The sequence below is a fragment of the Abramis brama genome (genome assembly GCF_963993115.1).
Source record: "Abramis brama genome assembly, chromosome: 5".
Classification (NCBI taxonomy): Eukaryota; Metazoa; Chordata; class Actinopteri; order Cypriniformes; family Leuciscidae; genus Abramis; species Abramis brama.
Genome location: NC_139967.1, coordinates 18,369,592 through 18,395,156, shown reverse-complemented (window position 1 = coordinate 18,395,156; position 25,565 = coordinate 18,369,592). Strand labels below are relative to the sequence as shown.

The 25,565-nt window shown below is 38.3% G+C and overlaps 3 protein-coding genes across 4 annotated transcripts; 1 reads left to right on the top strand and 2 right to left on the bottom strand.

Annotated features, from left to right (window-relative positions):
• The first annotated feature begins 745 nt into the window (after positions 1–745).
• On the top strand, positions 746–7,388 carry atf5a (activating transcription factor 5a). Its single transcript, XM_084115452.1, has 4 exons — positions 746–1,750; positions 3,292–3,537; positions 3,853–5,065; positions 5,324–7,388. Exons 2-4 carry the CDS (start codon positions 3,396–3,398, stop codon positions 5,508–5,510), a joined length of 1,542 nt encoding a protein of 513 aa, XP_083971578.1. The 5' UTR covers positions 746–1,750; positions 3,292–3,395; the 3' UTR covers positions 5,511–7,388.
• Positions 7,389–8,755: 1,367 nt separating this feature from the next.
• On the bottom strand, positions 8,756–18,471 carry stk36 (serine/threonine kinase 36 (fused homolog, Drosophila)). 2 transcript variants are annotated; one of them, XM_084115450.1, is made up of 20 exons: positions 17,980–18,471; positions 17,318–17,458; positions 16,906–16,983; positions 16,444–16,574; positions 15,690–15,939; positions 15,392–15,485; positions 15,051–15,217; positions 14,633–14,781; positions 14,261–14,402; positions 14,038–14,157; positions 13,773–13,949; positions 13,509–13,600; positions 13,206–13,269; positions 12,958–13,068; positions 12,707–12,781; positions 11,767–11,884; positions 11,544–11,670; positions 11,240–11,414; positions 9,773–11,140; positions 8,756–9,471 (listed from the first exon to the last, which is right to left on the bottom strand). In XM_084115450.1, exons 1-20 carry the CDS (start codon positions 18,064–18,066, stop codon positions 9,352–9,354), a joined length of 3,786 nt encoding a protein of 1,261 aa, XP_083971576.1. In that variant the 5' UTR covers positions 18,067–18,471; the 3' UTR covers positions 8,756–9,351. The 2 variants fall into 2 exon arrangements, with proteins under 2 accessions (XP_083971576.1, XP_083971577.1); XM_084115451.1 differs by having other exon boundaries at positions 11,767–11,854; positions 17,980–18,344.
• Positions 18,472–18,809: 338 nt separating this feature from the next.
• On the bottom strand, positions 18,810–25,456 carry LOC311083591 (POU class 2 homeobox associating-factor 2). The gene is made up of 5 exons (XM_084115202.1): positions 25,253–25,456; positions 22,552–22,652; positions 21,390–21,432; positions 20,950–21,257; positions 18,810–19,598 (listed from the first exon to the last, which is right to left on the bottom strand). The coding sequence occupies exons 1-5, from the start codon at positions 25,263–25,265 to the stop codon at positions 19,182–19,184; spliced, it is 882 nt and encodes a 293-aa protein (XP_083971328.1). The 5' UTR covers positions 25,266–25,456; the 3' UTR covers positions 18,810–19,181.
• Positions 25,457–25,565: the final 109 nt, after the last annotated feature.

The window sequence follows — 25,565 nt, the reverse complement described above, 5'->3', positions numbered from 1 at the left end:
AAGTTACTTTGCAGGGAATGTCGTTTTTACTCAACAGAGACAAAACTGAAAAACACGGGCCGAAAGGGGGAGCGAGAGCGCGCTCGTTGCAAATCCCATGGCAACAGCAACCAGAAAACATGTCTAAAATAGGGGGCAGTGTTCGCTATTACTATAGCAACAGGAAGACATAGCTCCTTCAATCAGCTTTAGGATTTGCTGAGGGGGGAAAACAAAGCTTGATTCTATGAAAACCCGTTATTAACGGGAATTAAGTTTGAGGGTAATTTGTCTCGTCTCACTGTGGCCGCGTATGACTTGAATGAAGCTCAGCATAATGTGCCGCCGGTCCTTCTGAAGTTGAAACTGAATGATCAAAATATGGCAAACAATGAATGAAACTTTCTTTCTTCCGCTAGATAGGGTTTGAGTTTTGCTCGATCGCAGAATTTAACTTGCGCTTTTCCCAATGGCAGTTATGGAAATGCTGATGCTGAAGTATGACGAAAGACGCACCTGTTACACACACTACATTAGAATGTAAATAGTGTTCATTTAAACTATAATGGATGTTTTAAAATGTCTTCAGAGTAGCTGACTACGATGTCAGTTAATTAAGGGAACATGTAAACACGTAAATAAGCTATCAGCTTTATAAATACAATAATAATAAACCTGAGCTATTGAAGCCTATTTGCGCTAATTGTCCACACACCAAGTCAATCAACATGTAGATTACAAAACTGAATCACCCTACAGATGAAATGAAAATAAAAATCGTAAATCTACAGAATTTAGTAGGCTACAACTCAACTGAACCGCTAAATACAGCGTTAGTCAAGTGGGAACCGTCCAAAACGCGTATCAGCAAATGCCACAACAAATGTTACAATGTTTTGTCAGTAAAGTTCCGTAAACTGCCCTTCCGCGACATGAAAGTTTAACCACTTTCAGAATTTGCTCTCGGGATGTTTACGTGAAACATGTGCACGGAGAGTGGAAAACCGAAGACCACTGGGAAGCAACGTCTCTCTAGCGGCAGCCAATAAGGGAAGACAACAGTTCCTCTCCAGCCAATCGCAGCACGACAGGATCAGTCCGTCCAGCGAATCTGCTTGCAGCTTGAAGCGCTGATGCAACTAAGCTGCAACAACAGCCACGTATCTCCTGGGTAGCAGAAAGTGTTCTTCCTCGCTAGAAGAAATCAAGTAGTCCCCGTGAAACAATACATATTTGAACGGCAGTGTATGCTATGCGTGGTATGATATGAATTTTTCATGCATAACCAGATACTGCAACTGTATGATAATCATCCAAACTCCAGTGAACAGCCGCTTTCATCACATATTCTTCTCTCAGAGCTTTAAAACCGTAGTATGTTCAAGTTGAGGACAGGCCAACGGGATTTTTCTGTTTTCTCGGAAGTAGTTGAGAAAGTGAGTCCTAAATCTTGTGGGCGTTTTCACCGGCCCGAAGTGTGAAATTTATCTCGACCAATACATCCATAGGGCGGAGGAATCTATAGCACTGGGGGCTGACCGACCGCGTGACGCAGCTGGTTGCTAGGTGTGGGTGACCTGATGCATTGACTCAATTAGCCGATTCTCAGTCATCAACTCCATCACAACAAAGCAAGACCAACAGCACTTCAGTCCTAGACACTCCGGAGGAGACATGGCTTTTTAATTTAGTAAAGTCTTCGATCCTAAAGAAACGCCGTGCTTTGCACTTGCAACGCACCCCAAACCCACAACATTTAAGCAAGAATGGAGTAAGTACAACTTATTACTTTACTGCTTTTTGTCAGACATTTGTTGTTTTGTCTCTTGGCTTGCACTTTTTGGGTGTATTGCTTTTGTTTAACTGTTGTTAAACATGCTGTCACACTTGTAACAGCGCTTCAGGCGATGCTTTATGCATATTGCTGTCTTATTAGAAAAGTTTCAGAAACTCGCTTTAGCTCTTTTAATCGTTGCTACACAGGTTTGCAACTTTAGGAATGATCACACAATAATCATTTTGACCTATTTAATTAGCATGTTCACATGTTGAATTTATTTTGAGACACAATCCATTATTTTATGCACTTTGAAGTGATACTTGTTTGTTGAACATCTTGTCTGTGGGTTTTATAGAGTGATTATTAATATTATACAGATACATTACTTGATTTTTTAAACAATAGTTCTCAGGGCTACACAGGTTCCCTGTCATTATGTCTTAGCAAAAGTTGTTCTTTTGTCCATTTGCGTCATCCATATCTGCCACATTATTGTATAGTTCCATGTTGCATGCAGCGGATGTTGGTTTTCTTTTCTTAGAAATTGCCTTTGAGAAAAAGCATGAGTCGTTTTCAAAGCTTTCACGAAGATTTGCTGTCTTTGGTTTCGCATTACGTCATAGATTGTAACCCACGTGCTGGCCAAGTTCAGACATCCAGTTCAGAGGAGTGTGCATCGTATGCATCTGCCATTCTGCTAGAAAGAATTACTTTTTTAAATACTTGATTGCAAAAGAAAAAGGCTTTGTTTCTGCCGTTTGACATTGCATTCAGAGTTGTCTCTAATGATTCTGTCAGCATAAAATGTTGTCCTGTGTCTGACCTTAGACTGTAAACAAACTGGACTTCAGTGTAGTAGGTGCAAAGGTTATTGGGGCGTTTGGAGGTACTACCTTAAGTTGCATCACACAAACAAAAGATGGTGCCGATAACTTGTAGAAATAAGCACTACATATATGTATAAATAAAAAAAGAAACGTTTTAAAAGTTCTTGATATTGTGATTTATTACTGGCATGATCCAAAATATGATCTGAAGAAGTTTTACATTTGTGTGTGTGTTGTATATTTAGGCTGCTAATAAATTTCCCACAAGTAGAGCATTCGCCTGCTTCTCTAGGATCTCAGTAGAGCTCCCCTAAGTGAGCACAAGGGACTTTGATGGATGGAAGTGTGGTAGTTTTCTAAATTGGTCCCTCGCTAATCACCAGTATGTCTTAGCTGATGCTTTAGGAATATTGGGGGGTTATGGTTATTTTACTCAGTGTGCACTGTATCTCTCATTGTTATCAACCTAAAAATATGAATTCATGGTCAGTTGGAGATATTTTAAGATATTTTAGAAGAGGCAGGATAAGTTTAGAATGGAAAGTCCCACCAACTAGGACATAATGATTTTTTTTCTCCTCCATCCTACTTTAGCAAAGAATCATGTTGGTGTGATAGTGTCTTCTCAATACCAGATAGACCGAAACCTCCATAGACAATGCGTTTTAACACGCTGTCCCTCATCAAATTTTCCCTTTTTTTTAGGTTTCATAATGCTCACCCAGCCCTGTTTTCTGTGGCTCAACTCTCAAACTTCACTATCGTGCACTGTAAGCTCGGACATTTGAATCGTAGGATCAACGGACAGGATGATGACAATGTCAGCACCTATTTGGAAGACTCTACTCGTCTGCCCGGCAGACCCCCTCACTCTCTCTCACCCACAGGCTAACCACAGCCAATCGGAGGGGCGCAGAGGGGAGGGGCCAGAGGAGAAACAGCACTTAATTGGTGAGTTGCAGTGAATACAGTTTTTTATTTTTCCCAGTTTCAGGTGGGCACCGCACTGCAGCACATTTCGTTCTCCTTGAACAGTGAGTAAAACTACCAACGTGGATCTATTTTATATTATTTGTAGATGACGTGCTAGTTTAATGCTGCCTTTCACATTTTGGATTTAGTAAGCGCATTGAGATGTAATTAGATTTTTTTTTTTAACGGGTTGTTAAAATACTACCGGTATAGTTGTTTATTTGGTTTAAATAATTGTGCTACATTGGATCTCTAGGCCAATGATTAACATGTTGAACTCTGTTTTCCCCATAGGTGATGGTCTTAGTGACTGGATGACGGAAGAAGTAGATTTCTCCTCTTACCTCCCAACCCCTCACTCCTCTCCCTCCCCCAATGCATCCCTTCCCCCCTCGCCCCTCCAGCATGACATCCAGGTGCCCTCAGATTTGGAGGTCATGACCTCTCTGCTGCAAGAGGAGCTTGCTCAGCTGGAGGATTACTTCCTGTCTGACCCACTCCCAGAAAAAGCCTCCAAACTGGGCAAATGCGACAAGGGTCCAACGGCAGTTGGTCCACCGTCGTATTACCAGTTGCCCTACGCATCATATTCTACTTCCAACCAATCCGAATCCAGCCCTCTACTTGTTACCCTGGCAACTGGGGAACTTGACTTGCTGAGCTTTTGTGGGGGTCCCATTGGCCGTACCAAGATTCCTAGACATGCCCCTTACAGTTGCAGCCGCCCCAACAGCAACGTCTGCAGCCGCAAGAGAGTTCCCGATGGGGTGAGGGTGGGTGACAGTTACGAGAGTAGCATCTGGAGTTCCAAAGGAAATTCCTCAGGTAACTCAGCTGTTGCGCCTGGTGGGAGCTACAGCTGTGCTGAAGATGAACGGGTGGTAGGCAAAGGCTACTGCCTAGGCAGTGCAGTGGAGATCAGGAGGTGCGCCATTTTACCCAAAGAAGAGAAGAACTGCCGCTACACGGAAGAGGCCGGCAGCGCGAGCAAGGCCGGCGGCGGCGGGTACAACTTTAGCGGACCCGTTCAAATTCCCCACAAGAAAGACGAAATGATGATGTATGGTGTCAGAGAAGTCAATTTAAGCGGCATAGGAGGAAGCGCAGAGATGGAGATGATGGGCGAAGTGAAGAATGGTGCTAGCGACGAGAAGGCCGACATCCCCTGGAAGTCCGAACCCAATGAAAGCTCTTTCCTCCAAAGTACATCCCAAGAAGAGGCCTACCACAGCTTTCTTGGGGCCATCAATGACCCAGTAAAGGCGGAGAGCGTAGAGATTCACCGGCAACATAACTTCCACTGCAGCTTTCTCGAAGCCCAAGGCCCCGACTGCCTGAGCGGTGACCGCCACGGACCTGAAATGGTGTCCCCGTGTGCCAGAGGAGTCTGTGTGCTGAAAGACGACCCCTGCATTGTGAAACCAGACCTCGAGGAGCCACTGATTGAAGGGAACCACGGTCAACGCAAACAGAAGAAGAGAGACCAGAACAAGACTGCAGCTCACAGGTATAGTATTTTCAGTCGTAACAATGTTAAATGTATTCTACATGAGCGAATATAGAAAAGTTGGTGGCTTTTTGAAGTGACACTTAGTTGTGAAAGTACACAATCCTTAACAGAGAATTGTATTATGCTTCAGACTACAATGCCTGTGAGCATTACAATGTAGCTGCTTGTGGGATTTAAAAACGACCACAATTATGCAAGTAAACAGGAAAAGTTTGACAATTTCTGACTTTGCTCTGTATTAATTGTTTTGAACAGGTATCGTCAAAGGAAGCGAGCGGAGTTGGACACGTTGGAGGAACAGCTTCATGGTCTGGAGGGGAGAAACCGTGAGCTACGGGACAAAGCAGAATCGGTGGAACGGGAGATCCAGTACGTGAAAGACCTCCTGATTGAGGTGTACAAGGCCCGCAGCCAACGCCTCAAACAGGAAACCAGCGCCTGACCAAAAGCTCGACCACCTGACGATGGTCCTGCAAGTAGAATTGTAAGCAGTCTGATAGGCAATGGAGATTTGAGTTGGAATGTTTTCTGACTGAATGTTTTTAGGATGTGGTGGAGGTTGTACTATTGCACGTTACTCAATCATTTCATTTTCGTTACAAACTGACAAAGTCCATCAACAGCTGCAGCACAGACATCCACTTTCTCAGAAATAACTCCAAATCAGTTAATATGCACTGTGATTATGTCTTTGACTGTAACGACAGCCGTTTTTTCTTTTCTCTTGCTTTTCTCAAGAGTGGCTAGACGACTCGTCCTCTCGGTTTCATGAATGAGCTTTAACAACAGAGCATTTACGATTGACAGAAATAAACACCGAATAAGGCAAGATAGACTTGAACGCATCTTCATTTATTTAGAAAAGGCTGTAAGGTAATATCACAAGTTCTGCATATGACCTGCATTGATCTTAATTTATACAGATTTTTTTTGTTTGATTTTTTTTTTTTTTTTGTAAAAATTATTTATTAGCAGTTTCAACATTTATGGTACTAATACTAATGATGTAGCCTACAATTAGTACAACATTGGTACTTCCTTTTTTTTCCTTCCGTATATTAAATAAGGAATAAGCACTGATATTAAAAGCAATCTGTTTCTTATATATTGAGTTTCAGGGGAAGCACTTCTCAAAACGAATTTCCCTCAGGAATAAAGAACCTGAAGATGTGTTTTTGAATTCCCAATTTTAGATTAGTCCTGCAGCTCAGGTATATACGATTTATGTCCAAAGTCATGGAGGTATGTCAGTTTGTAACTGCTGAAGATATGGCACTGCCTAATAATGTTATGTGTGTTGATTTCTTGTATTTCGAATCTTGCATGCAGAAGATTTCATGGCTCTTTACAAAAAATGTTTGTTTTTCTTTCATCTGAATGACATGTTACTGCAAATGTCTTTCTTGCTTAAGAAGCCCAATTTTATATTCTCTTGGCTAACACATTTCATTAGAGATGAATGAGTTGCATTTGATTCACAAACTACTGTTTGGCCCAATGTCTCTGCTGTTATTGCGACTACAATCAGGGTTTGTGATTTTATATAGCTTGTTTGCTCTAATGTACAAGTGTGTGTTGGGGGACAGAAAGTACAATCTTTGTAGTGATACAGCTTTTTTTTTAATAATCACTGAAATGATTGTGGTGGCTTTAGAATTGCAGACTTCCCAGCGTCTTAGCAATATTTCATCAACAATGTAAATGACTCAAGTTATGAATTTTTTGCAATTGCGATCATGCACAATCCTTGACAAATGTTATGATTTTCATGTTTACAATTTAGTCAATTTCAGGAGTTTATTCTGGTAAACCTGTCTAGTGACTCTGATTTTCTACTTGCTCAAATAGGAGACATGCATTTATCACAATTACAACAATAACAAAGAAATCAACTGCAAATCAGGCTTTGATTAGTTACTCTTTATTCTTCCTATTTATTCCTTTGAGGGCATTTTTACCGAAGTGTCGTGTGTGTACCTTAATACTACATAGCAATATTACAAATATCGTTTAATTCCTCTAAATAAGCAAACTAGATACTGAGAGAGCATAGCATATCGAAATATGCTTTCCTTGGCGGTATACAATCATGTTTATGAAATATAGCTAATTATGCGCTGTGTTATACGGTCATTTTGTGAAGTTGAGATTTTTTTTTTTTACAACCCAAAATTAAGGCACAATATTTCCAAGAGTTTACACCAGCTATAATACTAAGACTAGTCATTTTGTACCAGGCATTTCGATGTATCGTCTCCGATTAATTCTTTGTGTTTCCTGTTATTCCATTGAATTCAAATAAAGTGATTTATGTCAGCAACTTTGCATGTTGGCGATGATGGCTTCATACGAGATTTCTAGGGCTTAATATGTAGACCTTGCGTTTAACGGATAAACTGAGTTTATCCCTTGTTTGGCCGGAAATTTGTTTACAGCTCTGCAAGCCAAATGGAGCAGAGCTATTCCCATATCCTCGCTAATGCACGATGTGGAGGAAAAAGAAACTCGAATGACATTAAAAAAAACAACCTCATAGACAGTGTCAGTTACGTGTGTGTGTGTGTGTGTGTGTGTGTGTGTGAGAGAGAGAGAGGGAAGGATTAAAAAGAATAGCCTAGTACAATTCTAATAGCAACGTAGGATGCTAAAATATATACTTTTTTATTTTTTATTATTAACCACTCTGCCTTTTGTATCCCGAAAGTCCTAAACATCCAGTTTTTTTCATTTAATAATTATTATTATAAAACCCTGACAGAACCAAATGTACAAAGAGCAGAAAATAGGGTGAAAATCATATTTTTTCATCCCGTCAAAAGACTTATTTCTGTGTAGCGCATTTCATTCATATTTTTGTAGGCTAATATCCATTTTAACGGGTACGGTTCACAGGCAATTTATAGTTTCTGAACACCGATCAGTCTTGTTTATTGTTCAATATCTCTCCAAATAAAATACTGTTGAACCCAACAGTAGCCTATTTGAATTTAGTCTTCATGTTTGTTGTTTTCACACTGAGGCGGTAACATATCACCATCCGATATAGCTATAGCCTACAAAATTAAAGTAGCCTAAACATTAAATATGTGCACGAGTGTTGGAAAAAAATAGTGAGTGTCATTTTTTAGAGCATTTAAATAATCACACAATATTAAAAAAAAATAGCCTAATTAAATTTATTCACACACTACAATCCTGGTTCCCTTTTTCTTTGAAAATACGCATTGTAACAAGGCTATCTCAAGTTTTTTAAGTGTTCTTGTATCGTTTTTTTTAATAATCAAAACAAATCTGCCCGCTATTTAATATTTTACTCTTGTGTTCGTTTAGTCTGTCTCACGCGTCAAACAGCCTGATGTTTCACTGGTAAGTTACTTTTGTATGGTCAGGATACTGGAAATGACTGGAATTCAGATTTTTTTTTTTTATAATTCAGATAAAATCATTCTTCCTAAAAAATAACGTTAATTAAAAGGTTTTTTTTTTTTTTACGAGTCAAAAGGCTGTTCTTGTGGCAAACACGTATGAAGAGTTTCAAGTCGTCTCAGATAAATCTCCGGTAAAATAGCCATCTTAAAAACAAAAATTTTGACATGATGAGACGATATAGCTTATCCAGTGAAGACAAAAAAAAAAAAAAAACTAAACTAAAAATCACACATAAAACAGACAAGACGGACACAATTTTAGGAAATTCTATCAATTTATTCATTAAGTTGACTAAATGGATTTCACAATATTTCCCACGTAGCCTACAGATTACATTTACATCAGCCTTTCGATAGACCGAAATATATATCGGATTTTTCGATATAGCCTAAATATACAGACAATTAACTATTTGAGCTGAGGTAAATTTATATAAAACAGTTTGAAATAATAAATACAAGTAAGGCTGGCAAATTAGTTACATCATAAAAATGCAAGAGAAGTTTTGTTATTATAAACAGAAAAAAAGGACCAAACACTCATCGCAACCTTTTTAAATATAACGTATGTGAATCAAAAAGGCAAACATTCGCTGAATAAAAAAACCTTATATTTGAAATACATCTAAATGCACTTTTAAATGTAAGAAAATGTTATTTTGAAGGTGTTTCTGAGTCACTGCCATTTTCTCAAAATACATAACAGATTCAAATTCAGTCAAAATCTTTTGATCACAGATCAAATAAATACAGACAAAAAGAAAGCTTTCCCAGTCACAGAACCAGCCAGCAACCCATTTTTAGATAATGTGAAATTACATCCTCTCTCTTACACACAAACTATGAGGCTGACATTTATGTTTTTCCTTTAACTGACCCGTCCAACTTGCTGACAAGCCATTGATAATCCCTCTGAAATAAAGAGCTTTGGGATGTGCGACAGAGTTTTCTTCCTGCATCTAGAGACCTCAGAGCCTTGAGGAAGGGAAGGAGAAAATGTGAAAATGACAGTAAGGATTTTTTCCCCCAACCAGCTTTGTCTGTCTTTCAATTTTTTATTTTTTTTGCACAATTGTCAAAATGATGCAATACAGCACACAAGCAGCTTTATATTAATTTTGCATCAGTGTTTAAAAACAATTCAACAAGAACTGCACTCTTTGTCTGACTATACAGGAGTGCAATGAATCCCATTACTCTCTTAATTATATTGGAAGGTATAGAATATGTTATCTAAATATGTTAGTGAAAACTGCTCTTTTCACACTGCTCTTACCTGTAGCAATGTGTTTTGTTGGCTAAACACACGCAGAGTGGCCACAGCTGCCCGTCGCACTGCATGATGGGAATCATTACAGGCAGTTTGGAGAATCAAGCCTGGAGCATCTACATTGAGAAGTGCTCCATCCCCTCCGCTGAAAGCAGCCAGGTTACCCAAGGCCCCACAGCAGTGCTGTCGAATGACATTATCAGCATCTGACAGCAGTGATGCGAGGGGAGGGGCGGCTCCTATGGCGAGCTCCATCCATACGTCTTCCTCACTATGTCTGACGCCTTCAATTGCTGGTGTCCTCCTCGATTTGTCTTGTGCCGACAAGGCATTTATGTCAGTTGTATTCTTGAAATCTTTACTGGAAATCTTTAGATCGGTTCTTCCCGTTACACTTAGCCAGTTTCCCACCGCCTTGCAGGCCGTCCTACGAACAGATGAAGCAGGATCGCACAGGCAACCTAACAGGTCCAGGAATAGGTCAAACTTTGATTCGTTGATGACCTGCCGGACACCTGAGCCCAGGTGGCCCAGCAAGCCACAGCATGCGGCTCGGATTCCATCATCTCGGTGGCGCAATGCAAGCCGCAGTTGGGTGATTTTGACGGGAACAAAGAAGGGAGATTGATGGGTGAGATGAAGTGTTAGCTGGGAGAGAAGGATAAGAAGTTCCACTGCACACCCACAGAGAACTTCACTTTGTAGCAGCACAGCCAACAGAGAACTTGCTGTTCTGACCTCTTCTGGTGAGGATCGAATTTTAGCCGTGGAGACCTTGGGGTGATCGCCACTTCTCCTTAACTCCTCCAGACTGTCCATAAGCCAGCTGATGCTGCACCCTTGCTGAGCTGAGAGATCTTGGGGACGTCCTGCAGAACTGCCATGCATCTCCAAACTGTCCATGAGCTCCTGTATACAACCGCTCTGCCGCTCGATTTTCTCTCTTAGATGTTCCATGGTTTTCTGCGGATATGTTTTGGTTTTTGGTTGCACCTCCCTGAACTTTTCAGTCTTGCTTTTGGATGGCTGGTGTTGAGCCTTTAGGGAATCATTTTTTTCCTTAGATGCATCTACATAGCCTTTGAGCCGCTGTAACCTCTTCTTCGAATTGATGTCACCTTTGATTTGATCCATCTTGGTTTTCTTTGCAATTCTGTTGCTCTTAAATTGCTCCACACCATTCCCGAAGTGGTTAAGTTGATACTGAGTGTGGTCTGCTCCATTGTTTGGGCTTTCTGTGCTGTGAGGGAGGAAAGCGGAGGCCTGGGCTGCAGTGATAAGGCAGGGAGCGGTGTGCTGTGGGTCAGATAGCAGTAGACGATTTAGAAGACACAGCGGAAGCTCCACCAGGGCAACGGGAAGAGTTTGAATCATCTGAACAAGACGACAAGTCAGCAGAAAAATAAGAAATACAAAAATTACATTTCCGACATTGAACATACAGAAAATACTGGAGTATTTTTTAAACCATACCTGCACTAGAGCAGCCACAATATTTGCGCTTTGATATGATCGGAGAACAGACAGAAATGTTTCTAAGGATAACTCCAAAGAGAAGGGGATGCAGAGAAGATGACAGCTCATCACTGATATGCTGTTTATTTCTGAGTCACCCCAGAATAGACCGTGCTCAAGCAATGCAGTGCTGCTGTGAGGTATAAAATGAGAAATATACTGTAAACTACTGAGAGATTCACTTCAAATGAGCACCACTAATATTAAAAAAAGAAACTGTTTGACACCATAGTAAGGCTTTAAGGTGATGTTTGATGCTCACCAACTGGTGGTGAGAAGGTGGCTGAGGGCAGAAGAGCAGTTTGTGGAGTTATCTGACAGGAGAGCCACACAGTTGTATGGATTGCTGGAGAAAACCAATAAAGCGAGAGAGAGGAACACATACAGACCTGTGAGAAAAACAGAGGCAAATGTATGTTATTAAATTACTGGTATAGTAAAGCTACAATATATAAATAAGTGAATGTTCTCTTGGTGTTCAGTACCATTAGGAGAGAAATGGCATCTCTGGGATGTTGTGTTTTCCAGTGTGGTGTTCACTTTAGCCCACAAACAGGGCCAAAGCTCTGAGTCCTGAAAGTCGAGCAGTGAGCTGCTTTCACACTTTCATCAGTGAAGGAAAAATAAATCATTTTAATTCTTTATCCAGAAAATTCACCTTTTTCACCCTAAAATTAATCTATTTTGTAAATGCATATTATTGATCATGATTCTGAGCATGCGTTTCATTTTTCTTTTTTCTTTTCAACCTTGTAACTTTTAATCAAAATCTCATAACTCGATTTTCTGGTGAAGCGACTTCTTTGTGGTAACATATGCCCCTCCGCAATCGACACTAAACTCGCTTTCATTTTCAAGTACAATGCCCACATCTCAAAATAAACAATCGATGGAAAGAACCAAGTCCCCTCCCTACATTTTTCTTCTTTAATCCACTACACTCGGATGCATGTCACAATATGGAAGAAAAAATGTGTCCCTACTTGTATATCATTAAGACATTAACACATATGACCAATAGTAATTTTTTTAGAGATACAGATGTTTAAGTGTCCCATGAACATTATGCCAAACTGGTTTAATTGTTGATTTATTTCTGGCTTAACTAAAGAACTAATAATAATTCAATGATCATTACATTACAACAATAACAAATAGGACATTATGCGATATTAGCTAGTACTTATCAATGATAATCACATTCTGTTATATTTATGTGTATATAAAAAAAGTTAAGTAATACATTAGCTTCTTTATCTGTAAATACCGTCATTGGGTGCTGCTCCTAAGAGACTTCAAATGGTGTTATGTATTGTAGATCCAATATTAAACAATTGAAAACCAATTATTCAGTCAAACCGATTATTGGTCAATCTCTAATTAACACAGCACAGATTTTAGGGGAATTAATGTGAGAGGAATTACCTCGGACAGTCTGTGGAGAATCAGTGACAGAAGGCCGTCACACATGCCCCAACCTGCAGGTAAGGGGTTATGTGCCTATGCGAAAGAAAAAGAGAGAGCAGCAGACAGATGGTGGGAGGGGGAGAGGAAAAGAAAGAGAGAGAGAGAGAGAAAGAGTGGGGAATGACTACACTGGATTTCATCACATCAATGACATTAATTACTCCAAACAGAGTTAACCCTTATTCACAGTTTAAATAATGGAACTATACCTCTGCCGTGTCTGACAAAATATTCCCTAAAAAGCTTGTAAGCCTTTCTATACCAACATTCACAGCTATACCACGGTGAGTGAACAAGGTTAAGACTGCTGTTGCCAAAAGCTGTAGGAGAGACCACAAAATCACAAGCGTAATGCAAATGAAACCAGACATCCTACGATTTTTGTACTTCGTTTTTTCAGATTAAAATTGCATTTGACACAAACTAGGGAGAAAATCGTTCATATAGAGGCACTTACCGCTGAATGCTTCTGGACACGACAGAGAAATACAGAAATAAATAGCTGACAGAGATCCTCAGCTCTGATGAGAAAAAAAATATTTTTCATAAAATAACACTAAGATTAAAATTTCACTAAAAGCCCAGCAGCAGTAGAGATAACGACAGCCTAACAAAGAGTTCTGCAATTAACACTAAATATTCTTTCATTTGAAAAAAGGAACAATAGATTTACTGAAGTAATGAAAGTAAAAACAATTTCAGTGGAGAAAAAAAACTGTACTGTAACTCTGTACATTAAAAACGATTCATAAATCCATACCTCCTGCCCTTTATCTCCCAGCCCGGGCTCTTTTCCAGGTACATTATGAGAACACTCATCAGATCTTCTAATATTATCTCACCCTGGGATTCCTTTAGCAAATAATAATCAGTCAGAAATCAAGTATGATTAATGAAGAAATTCACATTTTCACTTACAAATGAAAATAAAATAATTTAAAACAACTTATAAAAGATTATTAAAATATAAGTTTAAAACAATAATCAGATGAATAGAAGATACATATTCATTTTTGTGTCCGACCTGCATTAGATCTGGAATGTTCAGGATGTCCTCAATCAGGTTGAACAGTAGATGAGGCAGTTCCAACTCCTTGCCCACTGTTTCAGCATCCCCGGACTGACAGCTCTGAACAATGTTCCTGAGGATCTTTAGTGGCTGTAGAATTGAAGAGGCCTCTTCACCTTTCCTGACCAATAGCTAGACAGATCAGTGAGTCTTTAATACACTAAATCACTCACTTACCCAGTTCAAATAGCTGCACTTGTGACATTTAACAGAACGTTACCTGTTTTTTGGCGAAGAGCAGCTTGGTTTTTAACCTCGGAAGGATGGAGGTGTTCACAGGGCCCTGATCACTTAATTCAATCAACTGTTGCCACTCAGAATCACTGTCGATATCTTGTTCCTGCAGAGCAGATTTAGTGGAAAAACCTTGTGTGACAGATCTGACATTAGTAGTGTGCTCCAACTAAATGCACAATATAATTTTAAATGATTAAAGTAACAACCTCACTGTCCATCCTGACAGAAGCCAGACTGGTCCGCGCATGTCCAAGGCGCTTCATAACTTGCCGGGGTCCCACCTCTACAGAAGGGAACTCCCTCTCATAGTCTCTACTGATCTGGCCTTTATGTGGAGCTGAGCGAACCCTAAAAACAAAAGGGAACATGGGAACAATTTATATTTGAAAAATCTGATCTTTTACCCTTGGTTTAAACAGGCTTTTCGACTATTTCACTTCTCTACATTTGGATTTATAATATATTCATTCCTTCACGCTGGTCAAAAACATCAATTTCAGTGTCACAGCAGCATTGTTAATCTGCCCTTTTTTTAAGTTGAGGCCCGCAGGTTTTCAAATTCTAGATGGGAATACTACCTGGTAACACTGTTGTCATTTGCTTGATGCTGATTGGTTCCTGGCTGAGATGAATTTTGATACACTGAAAAGGTGCTGCCCAATGAGTGGCCAGTGGTGGGGGCTCCTCCAGCAGAAACTGTCTTACAGCGTGTCTGACTCGCAATCTCCTAGTAAAACAACACCCAACACAATTTTATTATTTCACTTCCACAGAAATGAATACTTTTGAAAGCCCTTCTCAGCTGATTCACATTTTCCCCATATTCCATAATAATGTAAATAGTCGAATGTTCACAAATCACACCAACAACAATAGCATTGGTTTCATTTAAATAAAGTTCATCTTACAGCAAAAATAAAATAAACCAGACAGGAAGACATCTAAAACGCAGAAAATGAAGAAAGACCAACTTCTTTGTTGCTAGCATGAGTTTACCCGTTTGTTAGTCTTCTCTTTCTCTCGAAGCTCTCTAGCTTTGCGCAGTAGTTTGCCCTCTCCATTGCGTGCTGTTGTCTTCTCTGCAGCCTGCTGGTGTTTCAGGGCCTGTCGGTCTGGGCTGGGTGGGACTGTAAGGGGGTTGCTCGAACCCTCATCTGACACCACTGTTAAAGCAATGAGCAGCACAAGGCACCCTTTTAGTAACAAGAACATATTTTCATTATAATACATTATTATTGTAATTAAATATATTTTATTTTTTCAAAAGATATATTTTCAAAAGATTTTTCAAAGAAAATACCATTTCATAGGATGATAAAAATGTAAGTAGTCCTCACTTAAAACTCCATCTGCAACAAAAGGGTGACGAAGCAGGTCAGGCCATGACAGCCTCTTCTCTGGATCTTTCATCAACAACCCCTTCAGAAAACTCTAAATTAAGAGAACCCACAGAAAGAGCAATTGAAAAGAAGGGTTTTAAACTCGGTAGTATTCAATGTTACCACAACCAGTGCACACTAACATAAAGCAACACTTTTTTTTCGATCTGTGTGTCAAACACTAAATCAAAATCAGACTAATTCGATTTAAAAGTCAGAGTCAGAGGTTTTCATGTGGGAAGTAACTACTCCGTACCAAGCAGTCTTGGCTCATGTTCTCTGGCCATTTGACTGGATCTCTCACTATAAGCTGCACCAGCTGAAAGATGGAGTTGGTGTAGAACGGAGGCGCCCCCGTGTGGAGCTCATAGAGGATGCAGCCCAGAGACCAAAGGTCAGCTGAGTGGTCATAAGGTTTCTCTTCCACTAATTCTGGAGACATGTAGAGAGGCGTCCCCTTAATAGAGGTTAACACCAAGGTGGACACACTCATGGCACGAGCAAATCTGTGAAGAGTCACGAGGATATGACACCATTATGCTATTAGAGATCACATTAAGATATATATATATATATAGTCAAACCAAAATTTATTCAGACACCAGATATAATTTTTGATATTTTTTTACTAGTGGGTGCAAGACACTATAGTTAATTTATGTGAGGATAGCAAAATAAAGTAAACTGTGACATTATACCCAAAAATTCTTCATACAGTGGACTACCAGTAAAATTTATAAAGATTTGGGACCAAAAATTATTCAGACACTTTGACCTGACCATGTTTTGCTAAAGTGTTTTTTCTTTAATTGCCAATGCGACCTTTTTACACAACAGACTGAACAAAATTAAGCATTGCTTGGTAATTTGTTGACCTAAATTGGTATTATCTAATTGTGTACTTAAATTTAACAGCTGACAACTGACAGCTATTCAACCTAATTCAAATATATATATACAGTTTCTAAAGTAGTTTGAACTTTGTACTTGTACCAATTGGCAACACTGACCCAAAGTCACAGAGCTTTACTACTCCTCCTTTTCCCAGCAGGATGTTTTGTGGTTTCATGTCACGATGCAAAATACGATGGGAGTGCAGATAATACAGGGCAGAAACAAGCTGGCAGGCTATTTCACACACCTACACAAGTAAGATAACAGGTTAACAGGTGAGTGTGTCCCAGTTAAGAGGTCTAAGCAGCAGAATATCCAGCATAGCATCAAGTCAAAGAAATAAAAGTGATGAAATATATGATAAACTGTATACATTTTCCAAAAATACATTTACCTTAGGCTACATATAATGTTTATTCTAATTTGTATGGCATACTTAAATTTCTTATATGCATTACTGATGATATTATTAGCTTTTAAAGTCTAGATAGTTCTAGCTTCATACACCAGTATGATACATTAATTATCTAATACGTTGAGTTGGCGGTTACAATAAAACAGTGTGACCACTGACGTACCTGATTTTCAGGTAAACTGCCATCATCCTCCAGGATTTGAAACAGCTCACCCTCTGCATACTCTGTCACCACCACCACCTGTCAGAGGAATACATGCTCTAATTATTCCTCTGACACAAATTCAGCCCGTTTTTTTTTTTTTTTAACTCTTCTCACTGATACTTTTTTCATTTACACAGGTTATGGGATGATCAAAGTCACAAGCTCACTGCTTTTGTACCCACACCAGTATCTTAACGTTTAATCATTCACTTTGCCAACGAGAACTATTACCTAGAAATTTGAATGTTAAAATTGTGAACCCTGGGAGCTATATTTAATTCAACAAGCCGTTACACTGGAAGCACCAGGTTATACTGTAGGAACAGTGGAAAACATGGCATGACTTGGGAGTAGGTCGTGACAGTCATACCTCCCTCTCTGTCTCAAAGCTGTCTAAAAGCAGCACTATGTTGGGATGCTTAAGCCCCCTCATGATGTCAATCTCTCTTTTCAAACTGCGCAGGTCCTTCTCTGAGCGGCCAACTTTGGGAATGAACTTCAGAGCCACGACCTAGGAAAAAAAAGTGTTGATGTTACTCAGACAGAGAGGGATTCTGTCTTCAATAAAGTCTGTTTATATTATACTTGTTGTTTTCTTTGTATTTGATGTCTTGGAGGTGAGGGTTTTTGAATGTGTGGCTAATATGACGTTTTATGATAAAAAACAAAACAAAAAACAATTAACCCAGACAATTATTAAACCATCCAGATTATATCACAATTTGCTGTAATGTAGACACAGAACTGAATAATCCAACAAAGTGGCCAGCAAATTATTCACATTTATATCACGAGACTCTAGAATGCTTGATTCTGATTGGCTGACTGATGTTTTAAGGCGCTGCGGCTGAACACTGTTCTGTTTTTCTTTTTCTCTCTCTAATGTTCAGACTGAGTTTTAACTTAAATATAGGAAATGCTGTGTTATTATATGGTAAGAAAAATATATATGGCCTTAAATATCCCTAAAATCAATTCCAGGGGGTAAAGAAATAGGATTTTCTGACACCGCGGTGCACATGCAGTGCTCACCTGGCCGCTAAACTTCCTGCGGCCTTTGAACACTCGCCCGAATGACCCTTCCCCGATAACCTCCAAAATATGATATTGATCCATCATCAGCGTCCAGAGTCCGGAGACTTTTCAGGCAACGTTAGGCTAGTAAAAACTCAGTACAACGCACGTAAGCATATCATTTAGGCAGTTTTCTCCTCATGGCTTGTTTTGCAACTGAACAGTATACGTTAAGGAAAGCAAGACAGGTTTCGGCGAAACGTACAAACTAGGCTTAGCTAGGGCACGGTTTTTATTAGATGGACTTTATCATTTAATCCTTACGGCAACTGCGAAACAACGCCTATTAATCGATTCATACTCCCGTGAATAGTGTTGACTTTATAACTAGTACAAGTAATTGTAATAAAAAAATGGTCTCTGAAAAGAAATATGGTTACATAATACATCAAGAATAAACTTCCGAAAGTTTGACGTGCGCTGCTCTCCAGAAGAACAAAAACAAAAAGCGCCTAGCAACGTGGTGGCTCACAAATAGAAGCCCTTATAAAAGTTACTGCAAATTTAAATAACTTATTTTGACTAGTATATTTTTGACTGTACATTCATATTTTGTTTATTAGTTGGATAGTTTAATTGCTTGAAAAATGCATGACTTATAAGAGATAAATTAAACGAAGGGGGAGAAATTTGAACAGGCGATGTGTTCGTGTCCTCATTCACTCCTGTCACTAAGGGGGCCTTAACTTAACAACGCAGTGGCGTCCTAACAACAGTACTCATGTCGAGAGGTAAGTTCCTTAGAACAGCTGTTCTGTTCTATTCTGTAAAGACAACACACCTTCTTTAAGCCAAAACATGTTTATTTTTATATAATGGCATTCCTGACAAAAGTCTAACATCGTTGTCTTTAAGTGTTCATTGGTATTATTTGTGAATTATAAATGTAGGAAAGAGGGAAAAAAGCGAGCATTGCTTCTAATTCATTCTAAAACGCGTGGACATGTAAAATGCATAATTAAATCCTGAATTAACTAAACTATCAGCACATGTTTTTGTTGTATCCTTACGCAATATGAACAGTTTAAAAATTGTGATCATCATTTCTTGAGGAGGTCATCTTTATGATGGATGTATATAATCTCCTTCTGTATAAGAATAGAGAGGCTGTGTAAGTGCAAATGATTAGTCCACAGTTTCTGTATTGTCATTTAAGCCTCTCAAAAAGCCCTCCTAGTCTCATATGACAACCAGGAGCCAGTTCCATCATCTTTAGCCCATGATGTAGTGTCACTGAGAGACACCACCCCACCACTAGTCTCCTCTGAGGTTACAGCTGTCATCTTCACCACAGCCAGATCTCCAGGTGTCACCATGTACGGTGGGCAGGAGTAGCTGGAGGCAGAGGTGTAGGATGCTGCTGTGTACGGGACATCTTCCAGGGGTTGTAGAGTATAAGGCTGAGAGCTGGATGGGATGGAGCTCCCGCTGCGCCCCGAGGATAGACGGTATGGAGAGGAACCGCCAGAGTCAGGCCCTCCCAGAGATGGTGAGTCTGCCACGGGGACTGGACCCTCAGGACATATGACTTCTGACTGACTGACTGGGTCCTCTGATGGCTGATCCCAAGGGTCTCTCTGCATCACAGAGAAATAATTATAACAATTAATTTTATTTATAATGCACTTTTCACATTCCCAAAGTGCTACAAAAACAGGAAATGGAGATAAAATAGAGAAATACAGACATGATACAAAACAATAAATACAGTAAAACAAACAAAAAATGCAACACCTTATTGAAAAACCAACATTGCTTATTAATCTTTTCATTATTATGGTTAGAAAATGGGACAATGATGTGACGCTCGTTTTTTTTTGTCGTTTTTTTTTTTTTTTTTAATCTATAATTTTGATATATATATATTTGTGTGTGTATATCAAAAATGTCAGGGTGATATCATAATGAAGAAGAAAAGCCTAATTAAAAGAATGAAAAACTTAAGTAGTTTGGCATAATCTTTTTTTATTATTATTTTATTTTATTTTTTACTAATTTTTGATGAACTGTTTGTCCACAAAATCATGTTGGTTGTGCAACCTTTTTTTAATTCGGTCTTTTTATGACAAGGCAATTATTATGTCAGGTTGTACACTATTGTTTAAAAGTTTGAAGTTTGAGTTATTTCAATGTTTTGAAAAAGTCTCTTATTCTCACCAAGGCTGCGTTTATTTGCTAAAATCTGTAATATTGGGAAATATTATTACAATTTAAAATATCTTTTCTATTGCAATACATTTTAAAATGCAATTTATTCCTGTAATATCAAAGCTGAGTTTTCAGCATCATTACTCCAGTCTTCAGTGTCACATGATCGTTCAGAAATCATTCTAATATGCTGATTTTGCTGCTTTCCTGTTATTATCAAGGTTGAAAATGGTTGTACTGCTTAGCATTTTTGTGGAAATCCTGATACATTTTATTTCAGAATTATTTGATTAACAGAATGTTCAAAAGAACAGTAGTTATTGGAAATAGAAATCTTTTGTAACATTATAAATGTTTTTGGTCAATTGAATGTCCTTGCTGAATAAAAGTATCATTCTTTTTGAATCTTACTGTTCCAAATCTTCACCCAAAATGTATGATATTCATAAATTATATTTACAGATTAATTATTAAATTCATGATATTTAAAAATAAAATAAAAATTCCATGAAAAATATATTTAAAAATTAGCTTGATAATAATGTTTTTGCTTTTGACTTGATGGACGTTTATAGAGTTACCGAATTGAAACTTTTCTTTAAAATGCTATAAACGTTTTTTAAAACCATGCACATGAAACCAACTTGAACACAGAGTACATTTCTAAGAATGTAACCATTGTGTTCTTATCTAAAGGAGTAAAATTTGTGTTTTTCTTTATCATGGACACACTTATACGTCAATGACCCAAATAATATCAGCTGTAGGAAGTGTGAATACCAAGAGCAAGTGTGACGAAGACTCTCCAGACAGAGTTGGTAGTATTGTTGGTAGTGTAGATGGTGGAAACAGTGACCCTCCGCTGGTGGTATAAGACGTTGGCCCTCTGTAATCTCCATATGAATCAGGAGTGTAGTAGCTGTCAATGAAGGAAGGGTAAGTGGAGGGGTGGTCGTACGAAAAGGCCTTGCTTCCCAGTGCTGAAGAGTAAGTGTCTGGTGATGAGTACTGCTTCATGGGATGGCAGAGGTCTGAGTCTGGGAGGAAGGATCTTCGCATACTATAGTAACCAGGAAGCACGTGTGACCCTGCAAGAGGAAGCAGGAAATTCAGTTAACTCCATGATTCAAGATGAATTAGCCTCTCACTGTGGACACCTGTTCGATCTGAACATATCTAATTAGATCTAGCTGTGGATTAGCTTTACCAGATGGACTCACCGGGCATTGGCACAAAAGCTGGCTGAGAAGAACTGCTGCTCGTCTGAAAACAAAAATGTTAGAGAGTCATTGTCATTGACACTAACACAGTTGTGTCTATGTGTGTGTGTTTCTCATAAACTTCACTTAAGAAGACAGCGTGTAATGAAAACGCATGAATCCCCCTACAATATAAAGGCAAAGAGAAACGCAGAACCCCCATTGGGCTGCTTTGTATTTTGCCTGACTTGCAGCCAGTGAGAATATGGAGAAAAAGTTTTAGTGCTTGTTCTGTTGAAAGCCAGGCAAATCATGCGGGAGGATATTTGAATATGATTTGCCAGTGTCACAACAGTGCTCCCCCCCTTGCTCTCCGTGTGTACACTTGCCTCCGGTGGAGTGTGTACTCTTCTCATGAGATTTTGCCACAAGGATCTAAAGAAATCATGGGATCATATCCCAGTTGACTCCGCGACGTGCATGCCGCGGAAGTACACAGTGGAATTAAGTTCATTTGTTTAGTAGATATCGTTCTTTGTTAGAGACTTGCTGTCAATACATGCCATGCATAGAGGCCCTTTTCAACAATATTCTATAAAGGGAATTCTTATAGTTTATATTCATATATTTTGTGAGTGCTTTTTATTTAACTTGTAGAATATGTAATGGGTATGCCTTTGCTAGACCATTGTTCAGATATATGTTGAGGCCAACCACCCCGTCTGAGGCATTTGCATGAACCGACTGGTCCATTGGTTTCAGTAAAGGACACAAAAGCAGACAACAACTTGTGGCAGGAGTTCACTTGAGCACAAGTCTGTCTGTTCTTTTGTATTTTGTTAGCAAATCCCTCAGTAGTGGCCTCGGTTAAGGCTTGGGTTTAACCGTCTACTGTAACAATGCCTGTCTGTCCCCTTTCAGGAAGGTAAATCTGATTTTGGCAGGTGTGCCTGATATTTATCTCTTAAAAGTAACAAGGACATGACTAGCATGGATGCTCTGAATACTGTTGCTGTGTGAGAGATATCTTACACTTCATACTTCTGTTTGTTTGTATATTGTCAATGATTTCTTTGATACTGTATAGACAAAATACAGAGTAAAACACTTATGGATATGGGATGATCAATTTAATACTTAAGAACATCAGACAACAAGACAGTGAGAATGATGGCTAACTTACACTGTATCGGGGTGCATTTGTTTGCCGTAATCGCTTTTCTGCAAGAAGATCTTTGACTGTGTGCTTGACTCTGACACCTTGGTATACTCTCTTGGAATACTCTGTGGGGAGAAAGACATATATTTACAGTGTTTTATGTCTTTTTTTGAATAAATATCTGGCATTAAGAAACAGAAAATGAAGCAAAAAAACACTAGCAAAGCAAAAAAATGTAATAAATCCCCTGGTTAATCTGATGTTTCAGGAGTAAGCTGTCATGAATTAATGTAAAGGATTTTTGTTTACTAAATGAACCTTCATAATAGACATGCAAATAAAGTATGTTCCAAAAGCTTTCCACATGGATAGTGACTTTACACTTCAGAGCAGTGACTTTACAGTTCAACAAAGCAGTAATAGCCTAACAGTGATCATTTTTTAGAAGAGACTGTAGAAAATAAATCGATATCATCATATGACTGTGAAATTAGTTATTGTTTATTATTGTTCAGCCAGTGAACACTGGGAAATTATACAAAAAATACTTAAAGCAACCTTATTGTGAATGCAGAATTTATTTTTTATTTTATGGTTTATTTTATCAATAGATACAGTGCTTCGTTTTATCACTAAAAAGACTTGTTAATATCCACACTGTTAGGCTGTTGTTGCTTTGTTGTGGAAGTCTTTTTTTCACATGGGCATATATATATATATATATCGATAGAATAAACCATAAAGAGAAATAAAAAAATTAAATACAATTTAACAATTTAAAAAATTAAATTCTGCATTCACAATAGGTTGCTTTAAGTATCTTTTGCATAATTTCCCAGTGTTCACAGGCTTTAAAAGTTTCACAGGCATTTGATAATGTAGTTTTTTTTTTTTTTTTTTTTTTAGACTCTGTAAAAAAAATAAATCGGTGTTTACTTTATACCATTAACAGCCAGTCCTTGTTATTTGAATAGTTGATAAATGATTATTTAGTCTATATATTATATCGTTTAAATCACTGATGAATCATGAATTGTTATACCTGACCATACGCAACCATTCTGTACCTCAGTAACTCTTATTCAAGGAGAACCTGCTACTTGGAACTGCTACATGTCTTCAGTAAGCAAACTTAATTAACTATTTATTCAACACTTTAAGTATTTTTTTATTGTTTCTATACCGTTTTTATTTAATTATTATTATTATTTTTTTAAAATAAGTTTTAAAAAGTTGGACTGACCCTGAATTGAACTGTGAATGAATGCTGACGGGTTTTATTGCTGAGCAGCTGTTGAAATAACATATTCATGCAAATAAGATCTATAAAATGTGTTAAATATGAACTTGTTTTAAACAGTATGCATTTCTTATAAGTCCCTACTTGTGGTATTACTAGTTAAGAAATTGATTCATCATGGCCTTATGTTTTCCTATGTTGATGAGAGATGACATGGTTTAAGGGTAGAAACAGAATTGTGAGTCAAATACATTTTATGCACTAATTTTACACAATAATTTAATCAGAATATTAATGTTATGTTGGAGTTCATCTCCTGGTGACTGGAGATACAACTCTGTTCAAATACTGTCCAGTCATGGTCTTCAGTTTCAATAGAAAACTACAAAACTAAGCTTTGCAGGAATATTGAGATCTCCAGCTGTAAATCTGTTTAACCTACACTAACTGAGAACCATGTTGCACACCTATGCATGAGGAAAAATGATTGCAAAATACTTATTGTTAAACAAACAATTTAACATAAAGTAGCCTATTATTAGGCTTATAAATTGTTCGGTATCTAATTCAGATCCTTATAGGCAAACAGCTGTTTCTCGTTTAGGAGTGGAATTTTACCTCAGTTATCTTATGTTCTAATATGGCCAATATCAGTTTTCAATGGTAGACTCGTATCTTTTCTCTCTCTCTCTCTCTCTCTCTCTCTCTCTCTCTCTCTCTCTGACACACACCTGTCTCATCTGTGGTCTAGGGTGTGCACGCACAGTCATAGCCTGATGTCATAATCCACCCGTTAACAGTCATAATGCGGTACTTGACATAGAGAAAGAGATAAGAGGGGTCTTAAATATTGTTCTGGTTTTGATAGAAGATACGACTATAGGCTATATTTACTATTTTGAGGCATCTGATATAGTCACCTGCGTCTATAACAGGCACTTTTAACCTATCGCACATATTCTGACAGGCACTTTTAACCTATCGCACAAATTCCTAAATCATTCTTAGTGCCAAAACCCCCGCTGAGGTGCAGACATTAGGCTATTTTCTTCCCATTTCTGTTAGCTTTTAACAAGTAGCCTAATTACGTCGTCTACTAAAGCCCGTATTTCAAAGCACTTCATTTTCACGTTTCAGTTGCTATACAGATTTTGCACACTTAGCCTATTTTTTCGTTCTAAAACAGGGTCAAGACAGGTTCTTTTTTTAAAAAAGTGAGACGTTCACAACTGTTAGCTTTAGGTAGCCTATATAGGTATAGGCCTATATTTAGATTAAAAGAGCGAACACTTTTTATGTTATGTTAAATATACTACAATATAAAATTGTCGACATACATTTGTAAAACAACAACGGTGTTTATAACTTACGAATAGTTACGTGAGCACATTTAATATAAATGTAAAGCCCCATCATTAATGCGTTACAAATTAAACATCGAATGAAATGAATAAAAATACTAAAATACTTTTCACAAACTCTCACCTGTCTCCATCATAATTTTAGCCGAGTGCTGCCAGGTTTCTCAGGTCTTCAATTTTGATACCTATTCCAGCAGAAATCATACCACGTTCATTATATCAAAGGAAGAAAGAAGATTTAAAAACCCAAATAGACATTGCCTACAGAATGAAGCTTATGGTCAAGCTCACGCACATCTATTCATACCCTTCACATGGTTTCGCTTGTGAAGCCTTCATCATTTGGTTAAAATGCAAATAACTGGCTTGGAGACGTTTCTTAATAATTTGCATCTACAGTAGATCAGAGTACACTATTAAGTCTGCACTGTTGAAAA